This window comes from Zootermopsis nevadensis, unplaced genomic scaffold, assembly GCF_977971745.1.
Source record: "Zootermopsis nevadensis isolate Lab colony 2312 unplaced genomic scaffold, Znev_1.0 Znev_ptg000001l, whole genome shotgun sequence".
Lineage (NCBI taxonomy): Eukaryota > Metazoa > Arthropoda > Insecta > Blattodea > Termopsidae > Zootermopsis > Zootermopsis nevadensis.
Window position 1 is genome coordinate 5,951,659 of NW_028259133.1, and position 19,178 is coordinate 5,970,836.

At 39.3% G+C, this 19,178-nt stretch overlaps 2 protein-coding genes across 7 annotated transcripts in view; one reads left to right on the top strand and one right to left on the bottom strand.

The window, feature by feature from the left end:
• Window positions 1-17,660, bottom strand: part of LOC110840835 (tubulin-specific chaperone D-like) — a 70,618-nt gene extending 52,958 nt beyond the window's left edge. For 5 of the 6 annotated variants that reach the window (XR_015537711.1, XR_015537696.1, XR_015537689.1 and 2 more), the window contains exons 1-3: window positions 17,208-17,656; window positions 16,898-17,088; window positions 15,125-15,260 (exon numbers count right to left, since the gene is read on the bottom strand). Coding sequence is in view for 1 of the 6 variants with exons in the window: in XM_087358196.1 (XP_087214322.1) it covers window positions 15,125-15,260; window positions 16,898-17,088; window positions 17,208-17,567 (687 nt within the window). In the remaining 5 variants the exon portion in view is untranslated. Of the gene's footprint in view, window positions 1-15,124; window positions 15,261-16,897; window positions 17,089-17,207 lie in introns of all 6 variants that reach the window. The other variant, XM_087358196.1, reaches the window with a different exon arrangement.
• LOC147875180 (uncharacterized) lies at window positions 472-11,545 on the top strand. Its single transcript, XM_087358118.1, has 6 exons — window positions 472-1,161; window positions 7,206-7,419; window positions 9,612-9,709; window positions 10,079-10,272; window positions 10,824-11,042; window positions 11,427-11,545. Exons 1-6 carry the CDS (start codon window positions 705-707, stop codon window positions 11,490-11,492), a joined length of 1,248 nt encoding a protein of 415 aa, XP_087214244.1. The 5' UTR covers window positions 472-704; the 3' UTR covers window positions 11,493-11,545.
• Window positions 17,661-19,178: the final 1,518 nt, after the last annotated feature.

The following is a 19,178-nucleotide window of genomic DNA, read 5'->3' on the forward strand; positions in this document are numbered from 1 at the left end:
CGGGATTCGAAGGAAGGAAACATTTTCCCTGTCGCAGGGGCGATGGGCTCAACAGCACCCGGGTCTTTGAAATTAATGAAGTATTAAAAAACACGACGTTATTTTTAAACAAATTGCAAAATTTACTTCAGTAATCTTCTCATTAATTTCAAATTCATTTTCCTTTAACATAGAAAATATTTAATATTAATTTTTGATTTCTTACAAATTACAACTTGGAGTAATTCAATTTGTAATTCTGTAACTACAAAGAATGTGTAAATTTGAAACGCAGGTGTTCTTATAAAACACGAACACGTGCAACAATCTCGGCTGTCATGCCATAAGGTTCATTTCTCAGTCCTTATGCACGCCTGAATGAACCGTATTGCACTTCTTTCCTTTACTCACTGTTGCGTCATAGGTTACGTCAGCATTGTTGTACTGGTATAAATAGCAGGCAACAATCGGCTTTCGTCAGGCTGGAACGAATTGTGCTGTGAACTGGTTGTATTAGATACTTTTGTTTTGACGTATTTAGCGAAAACCTTTCGGAATAACTCAGGCACTTTTCTTGTGGAAAATTTACTCTGTTCATTCTATCTTGACGGAGGACTTCGACGAAGAAACTGGTGAACACCGAAACGTCCATAGACATGTCGACATTCAGTACGCAAGCAGATCGCTAGGCTGGCTCTGGGACGAAAAGGAAATTTCTCGAAGAAATGAACTCAACGCGCGCGAAGAAGTCGAAGAACGAAGATTGTGTGTGCACAGAAAACTGCGGCCTTCCGACCACAATCGAAGTTTTGACTTCAAATGGGCAAACTGTTCCTTTGGCCACTGCCGATTTGCAACGGGCGACGACAAAGGAAATTGACTTGAACGAGGCTTGTACTCTCGGAAATGAAAATGGTGGAACTGAATTTTCTCTTCTGGATATGGACAGTTTTTCCAAGCAATATTCTGATACTCGCACGGATTCCAATGTAGACTTTTTTGAATCCATTGCACCAACGGAACATCCAGTGGCAGAATTTCAATACGAAAATGACACCGGCGACTTCGGTGATGATCTTCCGTGGCTTCTAAATATTAAACCCGACTCATCGTCTAACGCAGCTGAAGTCGAGGGCGGCCACAAAACCGGAGGAGGAAAGGATGAAGAAATCGCGTGCTCTGGTATGTGGAGTGCCCTTTGTTCTTTGCGTTATGAATCAGATTTTCCTAAAGAGCAGAGTCTCCTTTGTTCAAATGAGATTTTCCTACATTTCCCGCTTTTACGTGGGCCTAATAATTACCGCGAGGTCCAGCTCATAACTTCATTACATTTTTCTGCAAATCCATTAAGCAAAGACAGAAACAGCATTAATATTAGTTATTAATAATATATAACGGAAGAGATTCAACACGTGTTTATGTATGAAATAAATTATTTTATTCTTATCGTAAAATACTAAGGCTTTTGTGTGACCAAAAACTTTCCGACTGGAAGTGAACAAACGTTACTTCGTAGAGGGTTGGTATTCCTTCCACTTACTCCGGAGGGTCCGTGTTCCAATCTCGACCGGGTATTTGTTAGAAAACCCCGCCATTTATTCCCGTGTCTGATTACCGTAACTTCTTCACTTCTGCTGGTACACAGGCATGCATGGTTGGTGTTGCTTATTTAACGACGCTGTCAGTAGCTCAGAACAGTGATGCTCAACCTGTGTGCCGCGAAATTTCCACCTCATTTTATAATTGTAACCATTTATTGCCACTCTGTGTACTTTTCTGCGATCTACATTATACGATGTGAAAAAAGTATATTTAAGTTTAGTTAATACATTTTGGATGAAACGGTAGTAAATATTATATTCGAATTTATTTAAAATAATAAATCTACTATAAGAATTTGTGATTCCTCGTTGTCTTCAAGAAATGACGTCATCAACAATGTCAACGGATATTTGTTTACCGAGTAAACAAATAACGCTTCACTACCAAGCCAGTCGCATTATCACTGCTCTGTAAGCAGCACGTCGCATCTTTTTATTACTATAAAAATTTGTGATTCCTCGTTGTCATCAATAAATTACGTCATCAACAATGTCAACTTATGTTTGTTTATACTCGGCGTTGTTGTGGAACACAACAATGCCGAGAAAACAAATAACTCTTAGTACCAAGCCAGTCGCATTATCACTGCTCTACAAGCAGCACGTCGCATTCTTGAATATTGACTGACAGTTGGCCTAAAACATCAGGAAAGTGAAAGAAGACGTTATCAACTATTTGAAGTATCAACTCTAACAACTCCAACAAGGTAAACTGATACTCATTCGATATATTACGATTAAGAAAACTATTATGAAAACAGACTTTATGATCGATTTTAAGACGTAAAAAGTTGACTGAACAAGAACTGTTGGCCTCTAAACAGCGACGTAAAGAACTACAACAGACCTATTAATAAACGAGACCATATTAAGAACACATGTAGAAAACTTATTCAACAAGAACAGAAGAGCAAAAAACAAACGAAGATTTGCAAGGGTGGGGTTGGACGTAGATAGATGACTGACCAAGAACAATTGGCCTCTGATTAGCGACGTAAAGAACTAAAACATCAGACCTATTTAACAAATAAAGAAAAGCGAAGGTAGACTTACATTGATAAACGCAGAAAATCTTATTCAACAAGAACAGAAGAGCAAAAAACAAACAAACCAAGATTTGCAAGGGTGGGGTTGGACGTAGAAAGTTGACTGATCAAGAACAGTTGGCCTCTGATCAGCGACGTAAAGAACTAAAACATGAGACCTATTTAACAAATAAATAAAAGCGAAGGGAGACTTACATTGATAAACGAAGAAGAACGTATTCAACAAGAACAGAAGAGCAGAAGAAAACAAACGAAAACTTGCAAGGGTTGGTTTGGAAGTAGATAGTTGACTAACCAAGAACAGTTGGCCTTTGAACAGCGACGTAAAGAACTAAAACATCACACCTACTTAACAAATAAAGAAAAGCGAAGGGGGAATTACTTGCAAGGTTAAGGTTGGGGTTGGAAGTAGATAGTTGACTAACCAAGAACAGTTGGCCTTTGAACAGCGACGTAAAGAACTAAAACATAAGACCTACTTAACAAATAAAGAAAAGCGAAAGGGGAATTACTTGCAAGGTTAAGGTTGGGGTTGGACGTAGATAGTTGACTAACCAAGAACAGTTGGCCTCTGAACAGCGACGTAAAAAACTAAAACATAAGACCTCCTTAACAAATAAAGAAAAGCGAAGGGGGAATTACTTGCAAGGTTAAGGTTGGGGTTGGACGTAGATAGTTGACTAACCAAGAACAGTTGGCCTCTGATCAGCGACGTAAAGAAGTAAAATATCAGATTACAAGAAGCGCTCCGAAAGGATTAGTCGTCGTTTTCGTCAAAAAATGACGTCATCAACACTATCACCTTATATTTGTTTATACACGGAATTGTTGTGGAACAACAATTCCGTGTACATAACAATGCAGAGTAAAGAAATAACGCTTAGTACCAAGCCAGTCGCATTATCACTGCTCTATATCGTCTCCGAACAGCGGCATTAGACTATTTAAGAAATGAAGAAAAGTGAAAGAAGACGTTACAACACCAAAAAGGTAATCTGATAATAATAATAATATTCATCCAAGTCATACTGTTCTTCAAGGGTTAAAACACTTAAATAAGACACTAAATTAACACCCCGAAGGGGGTTAGTTTAGTGTCTTACTCAAGATTTTAAAACGCATGGGGAGTTAGTCAAGTGTATTAAACCCCCATTCGTCAGTGAGGGTTAATTTAGTTTCTTACTCAAGGGTTGAAACACTTGAATGAGACATAAACTAACCCTTCCGAAGGGGGGTTAGTTTAGTATCTTACTCAAGAATTTAAAACGCAACCAACTCCCCGAATGGGGAGTTAGTCAAGTGTTTTAAACCCCCATTCGGGGGTGAGGGTTAGTTTAGTTTCTTACTCAAGGGTTGAAAAACTTGAATGAGACACTTAACTAACCCCCCGAAGGGCAGTTAGTTTAGCATGTTACTTAAGATTTCAAAACGCAACCAACCCCCTATTGTTTTAACCGTCAATTCGAGGCGGTTAGTTTAGTTTCTTACACAAGGTTGGTTGCGTGTTACAAACTTGACCCCCCCCCCCCCCCCCGTAGGAGCTCCGAAAGGAGTCTCTTACTCAAGATTTTAAAACGCATCCAACCCCCCGAAGTGAGAGTTAGTCAAGTGTTTTAACCCGCCTATTGGGGGTGAGAGTTACTTTAGTTTCTTACTCAAGGGTTAAAACACTTGAATGAGACATAAACTAACACTTCCGAAGGGGGGTTAATTTAGTGGCTTACTCAAGAATTTTAAACGCAACCAACCCCCCCGGAGGGAGGTTCGTCAAGTATTTTAACCACCATTGGGGCGGTAGTTTAGTTTCTTACTCAAGGGTTAAAACACTTTAATGAGACTAAACTAACCCTTCTGAAGTGGGTTAGTTTAGTGTATTACTCAAGAATTTAAAGTGTTTAAACCCCCCCATTTGGGGGTAAGTTTAGTTTCTTACTCAGGGTTTAAAACACTTGAATGAGTCACTAAACTAACCTCCCGAAGGGGAGTTAGTTTAGCGGGTTACTTAAGATTTCAGAACACAACTAACCCCCACGAAGGGGGTTTGTCAAGTGTTTTAACCACCAATTCGGGTGGGTTAGTTTAGTTTCTTACTCAAGGGCTAATACACTTATATTTGACACTAAACTACCCCCCCGAAGGGGAGGTTAGTTTAGTGTCTTACTAAAGATTTTAAAACGCAACTAACCCCCCGAAGGGGGGTTGTCAAGTGTATTAACCCCCCATTCTGGTGGGTTAGTTTAATTTCTTACTCAAGGGCTAAAACAATTGAATGAGACATTAAACTCCCCCCCGAAGGGGAGGGTAGTTTAGTGTCTTACTAAAGATTTTAAAACGAAACTAACCCCTCCGATGGGGGGTTGTCAAGTGTTTTAACCCCCCATTCGGGTGGGTTAGTTTAGTTTCTTACTCAAGAATTTAAAACGCAACCAACCCCTCCGATGGGGGGTTGTCAAGTATTTTAACCACCATTCGGGGGGGTTGTTTAGTTTCTTACTCAAGGGTTAAAACAATTGAATGACACACTGAACTAACCCTTCCGAAGGGGTTTATTTTAGTGTCTTACTCAAGATTTTAAAACGCAACGCAATGTTTAAACCCCCCCATTCGGGGGTTTAGTTTAGTTTCTTACTCAGGAGTTAAAACACTTGAATGAGTCACTAAACTAACCTCCCGAAGGGAAGTTAGTTTAGCGTATTACCTAAGATTTCAAAACTCAACCAACCCCCCAGTAGGGGGGTTGGTCAATTGTTTTAACCCTCTATTCGGGGCGGTTAGTTTAGTTTCTTACACAAGGTTGATGGCGTTTTACAAACTTGACCAACCCTCCCTAGGAGCTCCGAAAGGAGCGCCCTGCTCTAGTTATTAAAAATTGATTGACAGTTGGCCTAAAATATCAGAAAAGTGAAAAAAGAAGTTATCAAGTATTTGAATTACCAACACCAACAAGGTAAAGTGATACTTATTCGATATATTACGATTAGGAAAACTATTATGATCGATTTTAAGACGAAGATTTGCAAGGGTCAGGCTGGACGTAGAAAGTTGACTGACCAAGAACAGTTGGCCTCTGTACAGCGACGTAAAGAACTAAAACATCAGACCTATTTAACGACACACGTAGAAAAACTTATTCGATAAGAACAGAGGAGCAAAATAAAACAAGACGCTGAAAAAGAAGGGGGGTTGATAAAGTGTTTTAACCCCTATTGGGGGGTAGTTTAGTTACTTACTCAAGGGCTAAAACACTTGAATGAGACACTAAATTACCCCTTAAAAAGATTTTAAAACGCAACCCCCTCCCCGAAGTGGGGTTGTCAAGTGTTTTAACCCCCCATTCGGGTGGGTTAGTTTAGTTTCTTACTTAAGGGCTAAAACACTTGAATGAGACACTAAACTCCCCCCCCCCGAATGGGAGGTTAGTTTAGTGTCTTACTAAAGATTATAAAACGCAACTAACCCCTCCGAAGGGGGGTTGTCAAGTGTTTTAACCCAGCATTCGGGTGGGTTAGTTTAGTTTTTACTCAAGGGCTAAAGCACTTGAATGAGACACTAAACTCGCCCCCCCCCCCCGAAGGGGAGGTTAGTTTAGTGTCTTACAAAAGATTTTAAAACGCAACTAACCCCTCCGAGGGGGGGTTGTCAAGTGTTTTAACCCGCCATTCGGGTGGGTTAGTTTAGTTTCTTACACAAGGTTGGTGGCGTTTTACAAACTTGAGCCCTCCCTAGGAGCTCCGAAAGGAGCGCCCTGCTCTAGTATATTTAAAATAAATGGCGTAATAATAAGTAGGGATAATTATAAACATCGATTTATAAGCAGTTGTCGCGGCCAATCAATGCCATAAACTGTGTAACTCCCCCGCCCCCCGCGATATGCAAAATGGGTTTGGTTGCCACGATATTTAGTGTGCCGCGAGTGTAGAAAGGTTGCGTAACACTGCTCTAAACAAAATGGAAGAAGTACTCAAAAGATTTCATTAAAATGGTTTCGTTTTTGCAAGGAATGTGACTTGTACGTGTGTAAATTATGATGTAAATCTCGTAGACATAAGTAGAAATGGTCATTGCAGGTGCACTGACGCGATGTTGACATGAAAACTTATTTAAATTAATGAATTTTCATGTCTGTCCTTACAAATATCTTTATGAGCGCATACGCGAATAAATTATTTTTTTCTGAAATATTCAAAATCGCCACTTTCCACCTTGACACAACTTTACGACTTGGGATGAGCTACAATTACACTGAAGACTATTTCTCATCCTATACACATAAGCCAATTCCCAAAATATATTTGGGGCTCTCACCTCAAATTAAAATAAGGTGAGATTGCTTTGGCATAATAAAATTACCGTTCATGACTTACATACGACTCTGACAGATAAGCTGATGCATTTGGCATGCATCTAATGCACACCCATTTTCAGAAACGTCGACATAGCGTATTTTATTACTCAAGCTTCGTATGTCTGTAACTCTTGAGGTACATTGGAGACAGCCATGTTTCTTCGTACTGTTGGCCATATTCTGATCCTTATAATTTGAAAACTATGTTATAAATGAATTCTATTATTCTTTCAGGTAATAATAATAGCCTCATCGACCAACCTGATCTGAAATTACCAGTTCGGCCGAAGAGAAGCCAACGCCTTCAACTTAAGAGGGGAGCGAAAGAGTGCAAAGAAACGGTGAAAATACGACGACCGCAGAATGCCTTCATGCTCTTCTCGAATGAGTGGCGTAAGAAGATGGCTATCGAACATCCAGAAGAGAGCAACAAACAGATCAGCGTGAGGTAAGTTGCAATACAAAATGTACTTCACAACAATTACTTGTTAATAATTTAATGTGCAGAGCATTCGGTGTTGTCTTCAAAGATATTCGAATTCAGAGGACTTGTAAGATCATTGCACGCAAGGTAACGATTATAAACATGGCGCCGGTGCGAACTTGAAAAATTACGTGTGAGATTTCTCGTGTTCAGAACGCGCACTTAGAAATTTGTTCTACCCAAAGAGAAAAAAGACAAACAACATATTTCGTGGTGACGCTGATGATTGTGGCTATGATAAACTATGAGCCCTAATTGTCGTCAATAAATTACGTCATCAACAATGTCAACAGATATTTGTTTACTCGCCATTGTTGTGGAACACAACAATGCCGAGTTCAACACAACAATGCAGAGTAAACAAATAACGCTTCACAACAAACAAATCAAAATCTATCAACCCAGTTGCATTATCACTGCTCCAGGAGCAGCACATCGCATTCTTGAATATTGACTGACAGTTGGCCTGAAACATCAGAATAGTGAAAGAAGAAGTTATCAAGTATTTGAAGTACCAACTCTGACAACTCCAACAAGGTAAACTGATACTCATTCGATATATTACGATTACGAAAGTATTATTTAAACTGACTTTTGATCGATTTTAAGACGAAGATTTGCAGGGGTGGGGCTGGACGTAAGTAGTAGACTGAAGAAGAACTGTTGGTCTCTGAACAGCGACGTAAAGAACTACAACATCAGACCTACTTAATAAGTAAAGAAAAAAAAGGGAGATTTACATTGATAAACGTAGAAAATCTTATTCAGCAAGAACAGAAGAGCAAAAACAAACAAACGATGATTTGCAAGGGTGGGGTTGGACGTAGATAGATGACTGACCAAGAAAATTGGCCTCTGAACAGCGATGTATAGAACTAAAACATCAGATGTACTTAACAAATAAAGAAAGCGAAGGGAGACCTATATTGATAAACGCAGGAAAACGTATTTAACAAGAACACAAGAACAAAAATTCAGACGAAGATTTGAAAGGGTGGGGTTGGACGTAGATAGTTGACTGACCAAGAACTGTTGACCTCTGAACAGCGAGGTAAAGAACTAAAACATCAGAACTATTTAACAAATGAAGGAAAGCGAAGTAAGACTTACATTTATAAAAGTAGAAAAACGTATTCAACAAAAACAGAAGGGAAAAAAATCAGACGAAGATTTGAAAGGGTGGGGTTGGACGTAGAAAGTTGTCTGACTAAAAACAGTTGGCCTCTGAACAGCGATGTAAAGAAGTAAAAAATCAGATTACAGAAAGTGCTCCGAATAAGACACTAAATTAACACCCCGAAGGGGGATAGTTTAGTGTCTTACTCAAGAATTTAAAACGCAACCAACGCCCTCGGAGGGAGGGTTCGTCAAGTATTTTAACCACCATTCGGGGGGTTGTTTATTTTCTTACTCAAGGGTTAAAACACTTGAATGAGACACTAAACTAACCCTTCCGAAGGGGGTTAGTTTAGTGTCTTACTCAAGATTTTAAAACGCAACCAACCCCCCATTCGGGGGGATAGTTTAGTTTCTTACTCAGGGGTTAAAACCCTTGAATGAGACACTAAACTAACCCCCCCGAAGGGGAGTTAGTTTAGCGTGTTACTTAAGATTTCAAAAAGCTTAGCAACCCTCAATTCGGGGCGGTTAGTTTAGTTTCTTACACAAGGTTGGTGGCGTTTTACAAACTTGACCAACCCTCCCTAGGAGCTCCGAAATGAGCGCCCTGCTCTAGTAATTAAAAAAAAAAGGTTGACTCCTGTAACATTCAGCACATTAAGTTAAAGGCTAATTTGATTTTCATTGCTGGATTATAAACCTTTATCTACCTAATTATAAACTGAACACATGATATATAGGACAGAAGTCTAGCCCACAGTAGAGAATTAGAATTTGTGAGACCGCCCGGAACAATTCTTTCATTGTAAGAATGCAAAAAATCTTAAGTGGGCAGAGAATGCACGGGGTTATTTCGAAATTGGATATCTTATTTCCCTTTGCTGAAAATGTTCTGATCGTCGAGAACAGGTTAAACATTTCGTTTGCTCTCATACGCCACTGCCTTTGCCTTTACCCAGCTGCAGCCCTTGGATGGTCCTCCGGTGCGTCCTACAACCTGCCTGTGTTCTTACAAGTTTTGTTTCTTCTACTTGCAGACTTGGCCGTACGTGGAAGTCCATGGAAGGAGCGCAGAAGGAAGAGTATTTTGCCCGCGCACGCCAGGCGGCCGCGGAACATAATAAGAAACATCCCGGTAAGTAATTAATTCTCTTTCAATGGCAACAAGCAGCAGAAAGATTCCAAAAAATGTACCTGAGAATTCTGAGAAACATCACCGATTTTGATTTATTCGGGATTGACTGCTAGCGATTTTAAGTAAGAGAACGTTCGACGAGTAGTTATTTTCTCCAAAACCTTTTCATCTACTTACGAGTCATGGCACCAGAACCCAGACATTATAATAATAAAATGGGAGAAACTTAAACATTTAATTTTGCAATTAGATACGATCAAAGTCATTGTATTGTTCCTGTCTTTCGGTAATAAAAGACGCCAAATCACGCGATCAGAAGCAACCGTTTACGGAATGCTGTGACCTGAATGTCATTCTTTCTGTTTTCAGATTACGTCTACAGCCCAATAGAGGTCCGGAAACAAAAGCGCCTTCGAGAGCAGGCCCGAGGTAATAAATTGAGACGCCAGTCGGCGAAGCTACGCCTCACGACGGCGCAAACCAACAGCGCCCGTCCCGTGCCTGCCGAAGAACATCAAAGAGAAGGAAGATTCTCAGGCACACAAGATGTCGCTTCGTCAGAGGTGAGTCGTCGTCATCACACTTTGGACGAAGTCTGTCGCTTGCACGTGGAGAACAAACGAGTGTGGAAATTCAGTGGCGAAAAATGACTAGAATAACTCTCGATTATCGGGGTTGGTCGGGAAGTTTATCTTCCTCTGTTTGTAAGAACGCATTGCAGTTGAACTTATTTAGCAGATTTCACTATTTAAATCGCTAAAACTCCACTCTAAGTTCTAAACATTAAATTATGTGCCCTCTTATTTCTTTAAAATAAACTGGCTTTTGAAAGCAAAGATATGTCACAAGTAGTTTATATTTATAAGACAATTAAATATTCACACGTCGCCATTTTTATTGACCTATGAGAATTACGTCATTTCCTACTTGAGCACTGAAATCTCCTATAATTAAACGTTAATTCCTGTTAACCATTTCTGTTGGGTTTACATCAAAATCCTCTGTCACATTTCCATCAGATCCCATTTGGAAAGCGTGCATCTGAATAATATCCACCAGTTAATTTTGTTTCATGGGGTTGCAGCCCACTAATCCACCATTTTCTGAATTTCAGGGACAAAACCAAATCGGCGAAAATTCACCGCCTTCTAAGACCCAGTCGAGCACAGAAGAAAATACAGACTCACTGAGTTTCTTTTGTGACGCCGGCAGAGGGGCAGAAGACGCAAATGTCCCTCTGCCAGCTTTTGGGCAAGATTTTGGCCTTAATTGTCAAGAAGGATTTCTGGACGCCACTGAAGACGTCGACATTCTGCAGTTTATTAACAATGAGGTTAGTGTCAACTCTGCTTTGGATTACAACAATTACGTGGGCCCAACACTGATTCGTGAAAGCATTTGACCTCCCTCCGACTCGTAAATTCCGTGCAGTTCAAAATCAAACGACATAAAAGTTACAACACCTGGTGAGGTTATGACACGTAGATGAAACAGAGGGTCAAACAGTGGTCACCCCAAAAACTGCTGAATCAGGTTGAAGTCTGTCCACGTAACTAGAATAAGTCCAGTGTCTTTCACCTTGAGTTTCGTCACAAATTCCTTCAAAACCTGCATCCGTAGAGATCGCCTAACGCGAGATATTCGCTGCATCAGTTTCCATACTTGTTACACATAATTCCAGTTCCTGTTCTTATCCAAATGTTTATTTCTTTTCCAGATTCCAGAAATGGACAATATGCAGCTTGCAACTACTTTGGGAGATATCATGACAATTCCAATTTAGAATAATTAAGAACTTAATTGTTAAATTGTTTTTTGTTAAATAGTCAAATTATTTATTTGTTATATAGTTTATAATTAAATATTTAAGAATATTAAATAAAAAACATGTTCATAAACTTTCCTCTTGTTATTTTGGCAAAGTAATATTCCTTCGGAGGGGAAGTAAAGCCTGTAAGCCATTTCTCATTCAAGTCTCTCCTGATTCCTACTAGATGGCTCTTGCAGACAAAAATAAGGACAGAGTAGAAATTGTGCGAAGGCAGCGGCTGGTCACTCACTACTGACAAATGCACACTTCCAAAAGACCAGGAAGACAGAATATTTTAACTTGGTATCGCAATACACGAGTATGTGCACTGAAACCTTTAGCAATAATATTTTGGACTGGGAGAACATTTTTTATTTCAAAATTCTCAAGATGATAAATGATCGCTGCTACTTACGATACATGACTGAAACTTCGGACTCTGAATACATGTTCTTGTAGAAGATCCAAAACAACCCAGAAGGCTCAAAATTGTAATCACTTTTCACTTCTGTACGACATGCTTAATTTGGCCGACAGTTTAACAACGCACCCCTCCGCATTTGTCTTATTACCAGTCAACTTTCGTTCTATGTAGGATTTAGGTGGTGATGATGCAAGCAATTTTTACTTTTTATTTTATCATACAAGTATGAAAACCTAGCTCAGTGTTCTGCCAACTTCTCACTGGAGTCGGCTTGCATGTTTATAAATAAAAACAATTAGTCCTATTTAATGACCGTAATAAAAAATGATTATCTGGCTTGCCACTATGAAACACCAAGATCTAAAATCACAACACTAATAAATATTTCACTTACATTTACAGTATCATCATGGTACTACAAGCTAATTATTTCGTTCTGACATTAAGGACACAAGTTATTCAACTATGCATACAAAATTGGTAAAAATTACATTCATGTAAATGTCCCAGATGAAATTTTTCAAAATCATGAAGGCTAGCTGCATGCGTCTACAATCTACCTGGGTATCATCATTACCACCAACCACGCCTGTGGAGTCAGTACTAAAAACTCCAACTCCTTCATAAAAGCTCAATGTGTATTAATAATGGTAAAAATACTAAAATGGTAAATGGCACCATAAGAGATTTCATGACCACCACGTGAATCATCAAGCTACGTTTTAGACTTATAACCCATACAGTCAAACCTCGGTTCATGAACGCCTTGGATCACGAACAATTCAGTTTACGAACAAATTTTCCGAACACAAAGCGTCTCGGATTACGTACTGTGTCTCAAGTTACGAACACGCAAGCTGTCAACATCGTGGAGCGATAAGCTGGGAGTACCAGCGTCGGCAGTATTCGTAGAAGAATGATCCAGCATGGGGCCAAAGAAAGACAATGATAGCAGCAAAGTGAAAAGAAAAAATACCAATATCATGATAGATGTTAAGAAAGAAATCATAGCCAAACATGCAAATGGTGTTCGTGTCTCTGATATTGCTACTCAGTTTGGGATGGCGAAATCAACGATCTGTACTATTCTTAAAAATAGAGAGACAATCAAGAAAGGCGATGTTGCAAGAGGAATGACAGTTATTACTAAACAAAGATCACAGACGATTGAAGAAGTGGAGAAATTGCTGCTAATTTGGATAAAAGACAATATGTTAGCTGGCAACAGTGTTTCCGAGGGTATGATTTGTGAAAAAGCAAGGCGATTGCATGATGACCTGGTAAAAAAATATCCTGGTACGAGTGGTGATACTGATGTTTTCAAAGCTAGCAGAGGATGGTTTGAGAAATTTAAGAAAAGAGGTGGCATGCATAGTGTGGTTAGGCATGGGGAGGCTGCGAGTGCGAACCAAAAAGCTGCTGAGGAATTTGTGCTAGATTTTAGTGACTATGTAAAGGCTAATGGGTTCATTCCCCAGCAAGTGTTTTAACTGTGACGAAACCAGTCTGTTCTGGAAAAAATGCCAAGGAGGACATACATCACCCAAGAGAAGAAAGTATTACCGGGACACAAACCAATGAAGAACAGACTGACTCTTTTGCTATGTGGAAATGCAAGTGGGGACTTCAAAATCAAGCCATTACTCGTGTACCACTCAGAGAATCCAAGTGTGTTTAAGAAAAGCAATGTGATAAAAAGTAAATTGTCAGTTATATGGAGGGCTAATAGTAAGACTTGGGTAACTAGGCAATGTTTTATTGAGTGGTTTCCATTGATTTTGTGTTAAGAACTTGTGCACAAAGTACTGTTGTAAAATTTTAAATAAGCAATCATCTGGGGTCCAGGAATGGATTAATCCATTTTACATTAATTCCTATGGGGAAAATAGTTTCGGTTTACAAACGACCTTCAGGAACAAATTAAGTTTGTGAACCAAGGTTTGACTGTATTTCAATATAAGTCCAATGGTTATTGCAGAAACCGGTTGATTTGTAGACAGTTTGTATTCTTAAGGTACCGGAGCCAAAGTTACAAGGCATTATTCCCACACCATGTGGCTCAACGCGTCATTGAATCTCCCTAAGCGTGAGGCCTCTGGCGGCTCACAAGGTAGCAAAAGTGTTAAAATAGGATTCTCTTAAGATTTTATATCGAGGTCAGAGTCGAAGTCGGTACATTTTTACAGACTCTGACTCCACCTAAAATTGCTTCGGACTCCACGACTCTGACTCCACAGCCCTGATACCAACACAAAACAAACTATTTTAAGTGAAACTCAGTATCAATCATTATAATATAGTACTGTCTAGAAATTTGTATAGTCACATTTTATTCATCTATCTACTAGCAGTACGAATGAATTTCGATTTTGAAGATCTGATCTTTTAGAATCATGAAGTGCACCAGGCTAATGCAAAGCCTTTTACTATCTGTTTTTCACAGAAAAAATGTTACAACATTCCATGACCAATAAAAATGGCAAACACCTGAAAATAACACCAAATTATTTCACTCAGTCTGAGGCAGTTAACAATAACACCGTGCAAGAGTGTCTCTGATAACATGGGCAATAACATAATCCACACTAACAATAACAGAACACACAACTGATATTCAGGCACAACATGGCCCCAGAAGAAACATGCACTTGACAGGGGCAGGAGGTGAATGTCAGTGGCAGCTCTCAGACCAGAAAGTAATTCATATCCTTTTGGCCACAGACTCTGAGTGATACAAAGACTCAGAGTGGAGGTTTATAATATACGCTGCCTAGTAAAATAATTTTCCTTTAGGGAAGTGTTTTATAATGTTTGCATTTTGTTTGTTATTTAGTTTAGTTGAATCCATTTATTAACGTTCTTTGGATGTTGCTTCCTTAGTTAGAGTAGCAGAATAACTCTTAAATGGTCTGCAAGTACAGGGCAGGCTATGTACATTAGCAAGTAGGTTTAATAGATTTAGATCACAGTAGGAATTTGTAGGGTCCAGAAAAGGATAGACGGCTTCCCTTGATTAGGACGTTCTTGAAGTGGCTACCATTAAATGTGAAGATATTACAAGTGGTGGTCACTGCATCTATTTGACAACAGCAATACAAATAATTCAATACATTCTATTTTTAAAGTAAAGAAAATAAATCTTACAAGAAATGGATTTCTTGGCTCAAAAATTTTCACTTACATTGCATGCCCAGTCAAGGAACGCAGCTAGGTGAAGTTCCTTCACATGTGGCCGAGCCAGGAAGCGGGAAGACAAAAAGGCAGCAACAAGAAACAGGTCGCTACTAAGTGCATATATCTTGCATGCACTAAGAATCCTATTCAAAACAAAACACAGATAAATTACAGAACACAGTTCTCAGCCTTGATATAAATACCTACTAAGATGTAATCAAACAAAATGGAAATCTTGGAAAAAAAAATGACTATGCCCCTGAAGACAAGATTGAAATGTACGATTGGTACCCAAAGGTACAAATATTTGATTGAAAAGTTGCTAGTAACATTCCAAAACCACACAAGAATCTTTATTATAAAAAAGAACCAAATACAGTATTAATACTTCTTACATACTATGACATTACGTTACCATGCAAAGGGAACCCAATATAAGAATGGGTAAGTGTCTGACCATCCCTGCAGGTCAGGTTTGAGATCAGCCAAATCCAGTGTGGATTTCTGCTTTTCCTAATTCCCAGTGAAGTAAAAACTGTGTATTAACTGTACATCTCTCTGCCAGCCATCACCATCATCATCTTAACACCATCCCACTGCAACCATAACCTCACCCTCTCCTTTATACTCAATGGTGGATTTACAACTAAAAGCTGCAGAAATGCAACTATTAATTTTGCTATGTCTATCTGTCTGTGTGTGTTTAACAACGAAGAATATATGATCTGAAGCTTTCACAGCGATGAAGAAATAAAATAATTTAAAAATCACACCAATCTATTCTTGCCCATCTTAAAATCAGAAAGGAGCAGCGATGGATAGGGAGACTTTGGAAACTGGTTCCACAAGCATTTTATTCTAAAAGGTCAGCCTTTCCTAAGACACAGATGCTGCCACACCATGCCCCTTCGTATACAACAGAGAATGTTCTGACTTCTAATGATCGCCTCATTGTTGTAAAGCTTTTGCCTCAAAATGCCAGAGATATTACATAGCCCATAGACCAAGTACCAACTGTGTCCATGAAATGATGCTACCAGTGTTGTAAAGGAAAAAGACCATGCTTGATGTCACCCCTCAAGAATTGTTTCCTGTAATGCTAGTTTGATAATGGAAAAATCTTCTTCCAGGTTTTTCTTAAGAAGAAATCAAGTTCAGAATTCTTGATATGGTACATGCTTTGAAAACAGTTGATGAAAATAATGTTGCAAAATGGCTAAATGACATGTGAACTGGGCTTCCTTAACATAACATACAAGGGCATCACTAATTCTGCCACAAAACAAAAGGAAGAGGAGGAGAGTGGGGTTGATGACAGTGAAGAGGAAGGACAAAGTACAGGGTACATCAGTCACAGTGTGTTCACTCTATAAGACTATGTGAGTCAGAGGTGGTTTGAGTACAGCAACATTACAGCCACCATGAAAATTCATATTGCTGTGAGGAATCTAAACAGCTTACTAGCACAAGATACCGTTACACACTACTTCTCAATATAAACATGTCACATGAAACAATTCCAAAGTATTTATAATGCTTCATGTATGAATCAAACAAAATATCTTTGATTATCCATGTTTTTCAATTATTCAAACATCTGCTCTAGTTCATCAACCTGGACAGTTGGGAGTTTACTGTATTTAAGGTCAGAATTCAGAGGTAATACATATAGTTAAGAAATGGTGGTATCTGATGAATCAGTACATAACCTAAAAAACCGAGGTACTCTGTAAATTATTCATGTCTTAAGTACACCAAACATTATAAAACACACACGTACCTTTCCATGACAGTTTTTCGGCGTTCATTCCCGAGGTCCTCTGGTTTAAAACTGTCTAATCGAGACATGTGGAATGGAATCATAACAATAATGGACAACCACAGCAACAAGACATAACGTGTCTGCCAAGTTGCATTGTCAGAAGGATTCTGAATTTCTAGAAGTTGAAGAACGGGCTCAATATCTGATACCTACATATCAACATAAAATTTGAAATAAATGTTTTAGATAAGTAAATTTATAATGCACTTGTGTCAACTTGATAGTAATTTTCCAAGAAACCACTTCCGCAACGCTAAACAAGTCTTACCTCGTGTGGTAGATGCCTAACTACTACTTTGTAGCCTCTGACCTTCATTATCACATACAGATATTTGAAAGTAGCGTGTTTTAATTCTATAGAAGCGTCTCTACAGCGTACAATGCAAATTAATTTGTCTAAAATATTGTCGAGATGGGGGTCCAACAAGTGGGGTTGTTCTTGATATTGATTCATAATGTACGTAAAACGTTCGTAAGCGCGTTCTACAGATATTTCTGACGAATATATTGTCCTTAGATTTTCTATCATGTTTATCACTTCTTGAAGTTCTGAAAACATTTCTAGTGCACAACCCAATCCTATATTTTCATCACAATTACTTTCATCCACAACACCGTCAGCAGCCATTTTGCCACAAAGAAAACGTACAACAGAGCGCAAAGTTGGTATTATGGGTATTGGATTATAAGCAGGAATCAAGCACAAATAAGGTACGTTAAGGGAATGTGGCCACTGTTTCTACTTTCACAGATTACTAAAGAAATCCCCACAAATACGTCACTCACCGACCAAGTTGTGTCGCCAACTGTGCGGCACAGCTTATTGTCAGATGGCGTTTATAAAAAATTGTCAGTGGAACCACGGTTCCGGAGAATCTGATGTAAATACGTCTCTGTATTTAAATTATATTTAAGCAATAAATACAATGAAAGGAAGGTAGCTGAATTTAGTGAAAAGTAAGGAAACGTAATGAAATGAAATGTCAAAATTATCTAGTCTACGACGCACTTCTTCTACAAGCGATTCACAGCTCGTCTATTTCCGCAATAACGAAAGCGGATTGTTGATGGCAGTAATGTAACACAACAATGCCGAGTAAACAGATGACGTTTATTAGGTAACAACATTGTACGCAGGTGTTGGTTCGGTCATATATCCTCCCTTTTCAACTTCTTACCCTCAAGTAGTCGCGACGAGTTTTCCGTAGATGGCAGCAGTAGTCTGTATCGTAGATCTTTCCATCAGGAACGTTTCCTTCGGTAGCTCGTACGCCAGTCATGATGGCGCATATTTTGAAATTCCAAGAATAATTTTCAGGAATCGTGCCTTGACGTTTTTCAGACTTACGTTGGGCCATGCGATTTCGATTCCATAGGTTAGCAGTGGGACAATTTTAGCTTCGATTTGTCTTACAGCAGCTTCAAGGCTAAGTTGTCTTAGATTTTTTTAATTCGAACATCCCTTTGGTAGCTGAGATGGCTCTCTCTTTAATGTGGATCCGGTAGGACTTCGTTGTACTCGTAGTCTGCAGTGTTACTCCCAGGTACTTAAATGCATTAGTGACTTTCAATGGTTCCTGTTTGAAGTATACTGTGTCTTCCGCAGTCTTCCTTCATCCTCTCCTGAATACCATCCGTATCGTCTTTTCTTCGTTCATTTGGAGCCTGTTTTGTTCCGCCCAGGTTACTAGTCAGTTGAATGTTTCCTGCAAGTCGCTTTTCTTCGTCGAGCCTAGGTCCATATCGTCAGCGTAGATATATAGCGACGTTGCGGGTAGACATACTTTCGTGATGCCGGCCGTAGCGACGTTGAATAAGAGTGGGCTTACTGGATCCCCTTGGAATACCCCTCTGGTTCGTATGATTTCTTTTGATGTCGTTACGGTGTCGTCGTTTCTGATCAGGTTGTGGGTCAGGACGGATGTTCCTTTATCCAGTCCTAACTTTTCCAGCTTTCCAGCGAGTATCTGTCTGGTTTGCACTGTCGAAGGCTTTTGTGTAGTCAATGAAAACTGTGTAGTACTTTTGTTTTGGGGTTCGGAGTGACTCGTTGTCGTTTAGCAGGCTTTCTATTGCTTGTAGGCAGGAGCGGTCTCTTCTAAACCCAAACTCCTGTTGAGGGATTTGTGGGTCGGCTATTTTCGTGCTTCTTTTTGTTAGTATGGTTGTCAGCAGTTTGAATGAGCTATTTTCTAGGGCTATCCCCCTGTAAGAGTTGGGGTCGTCAGTGTTACCCTTG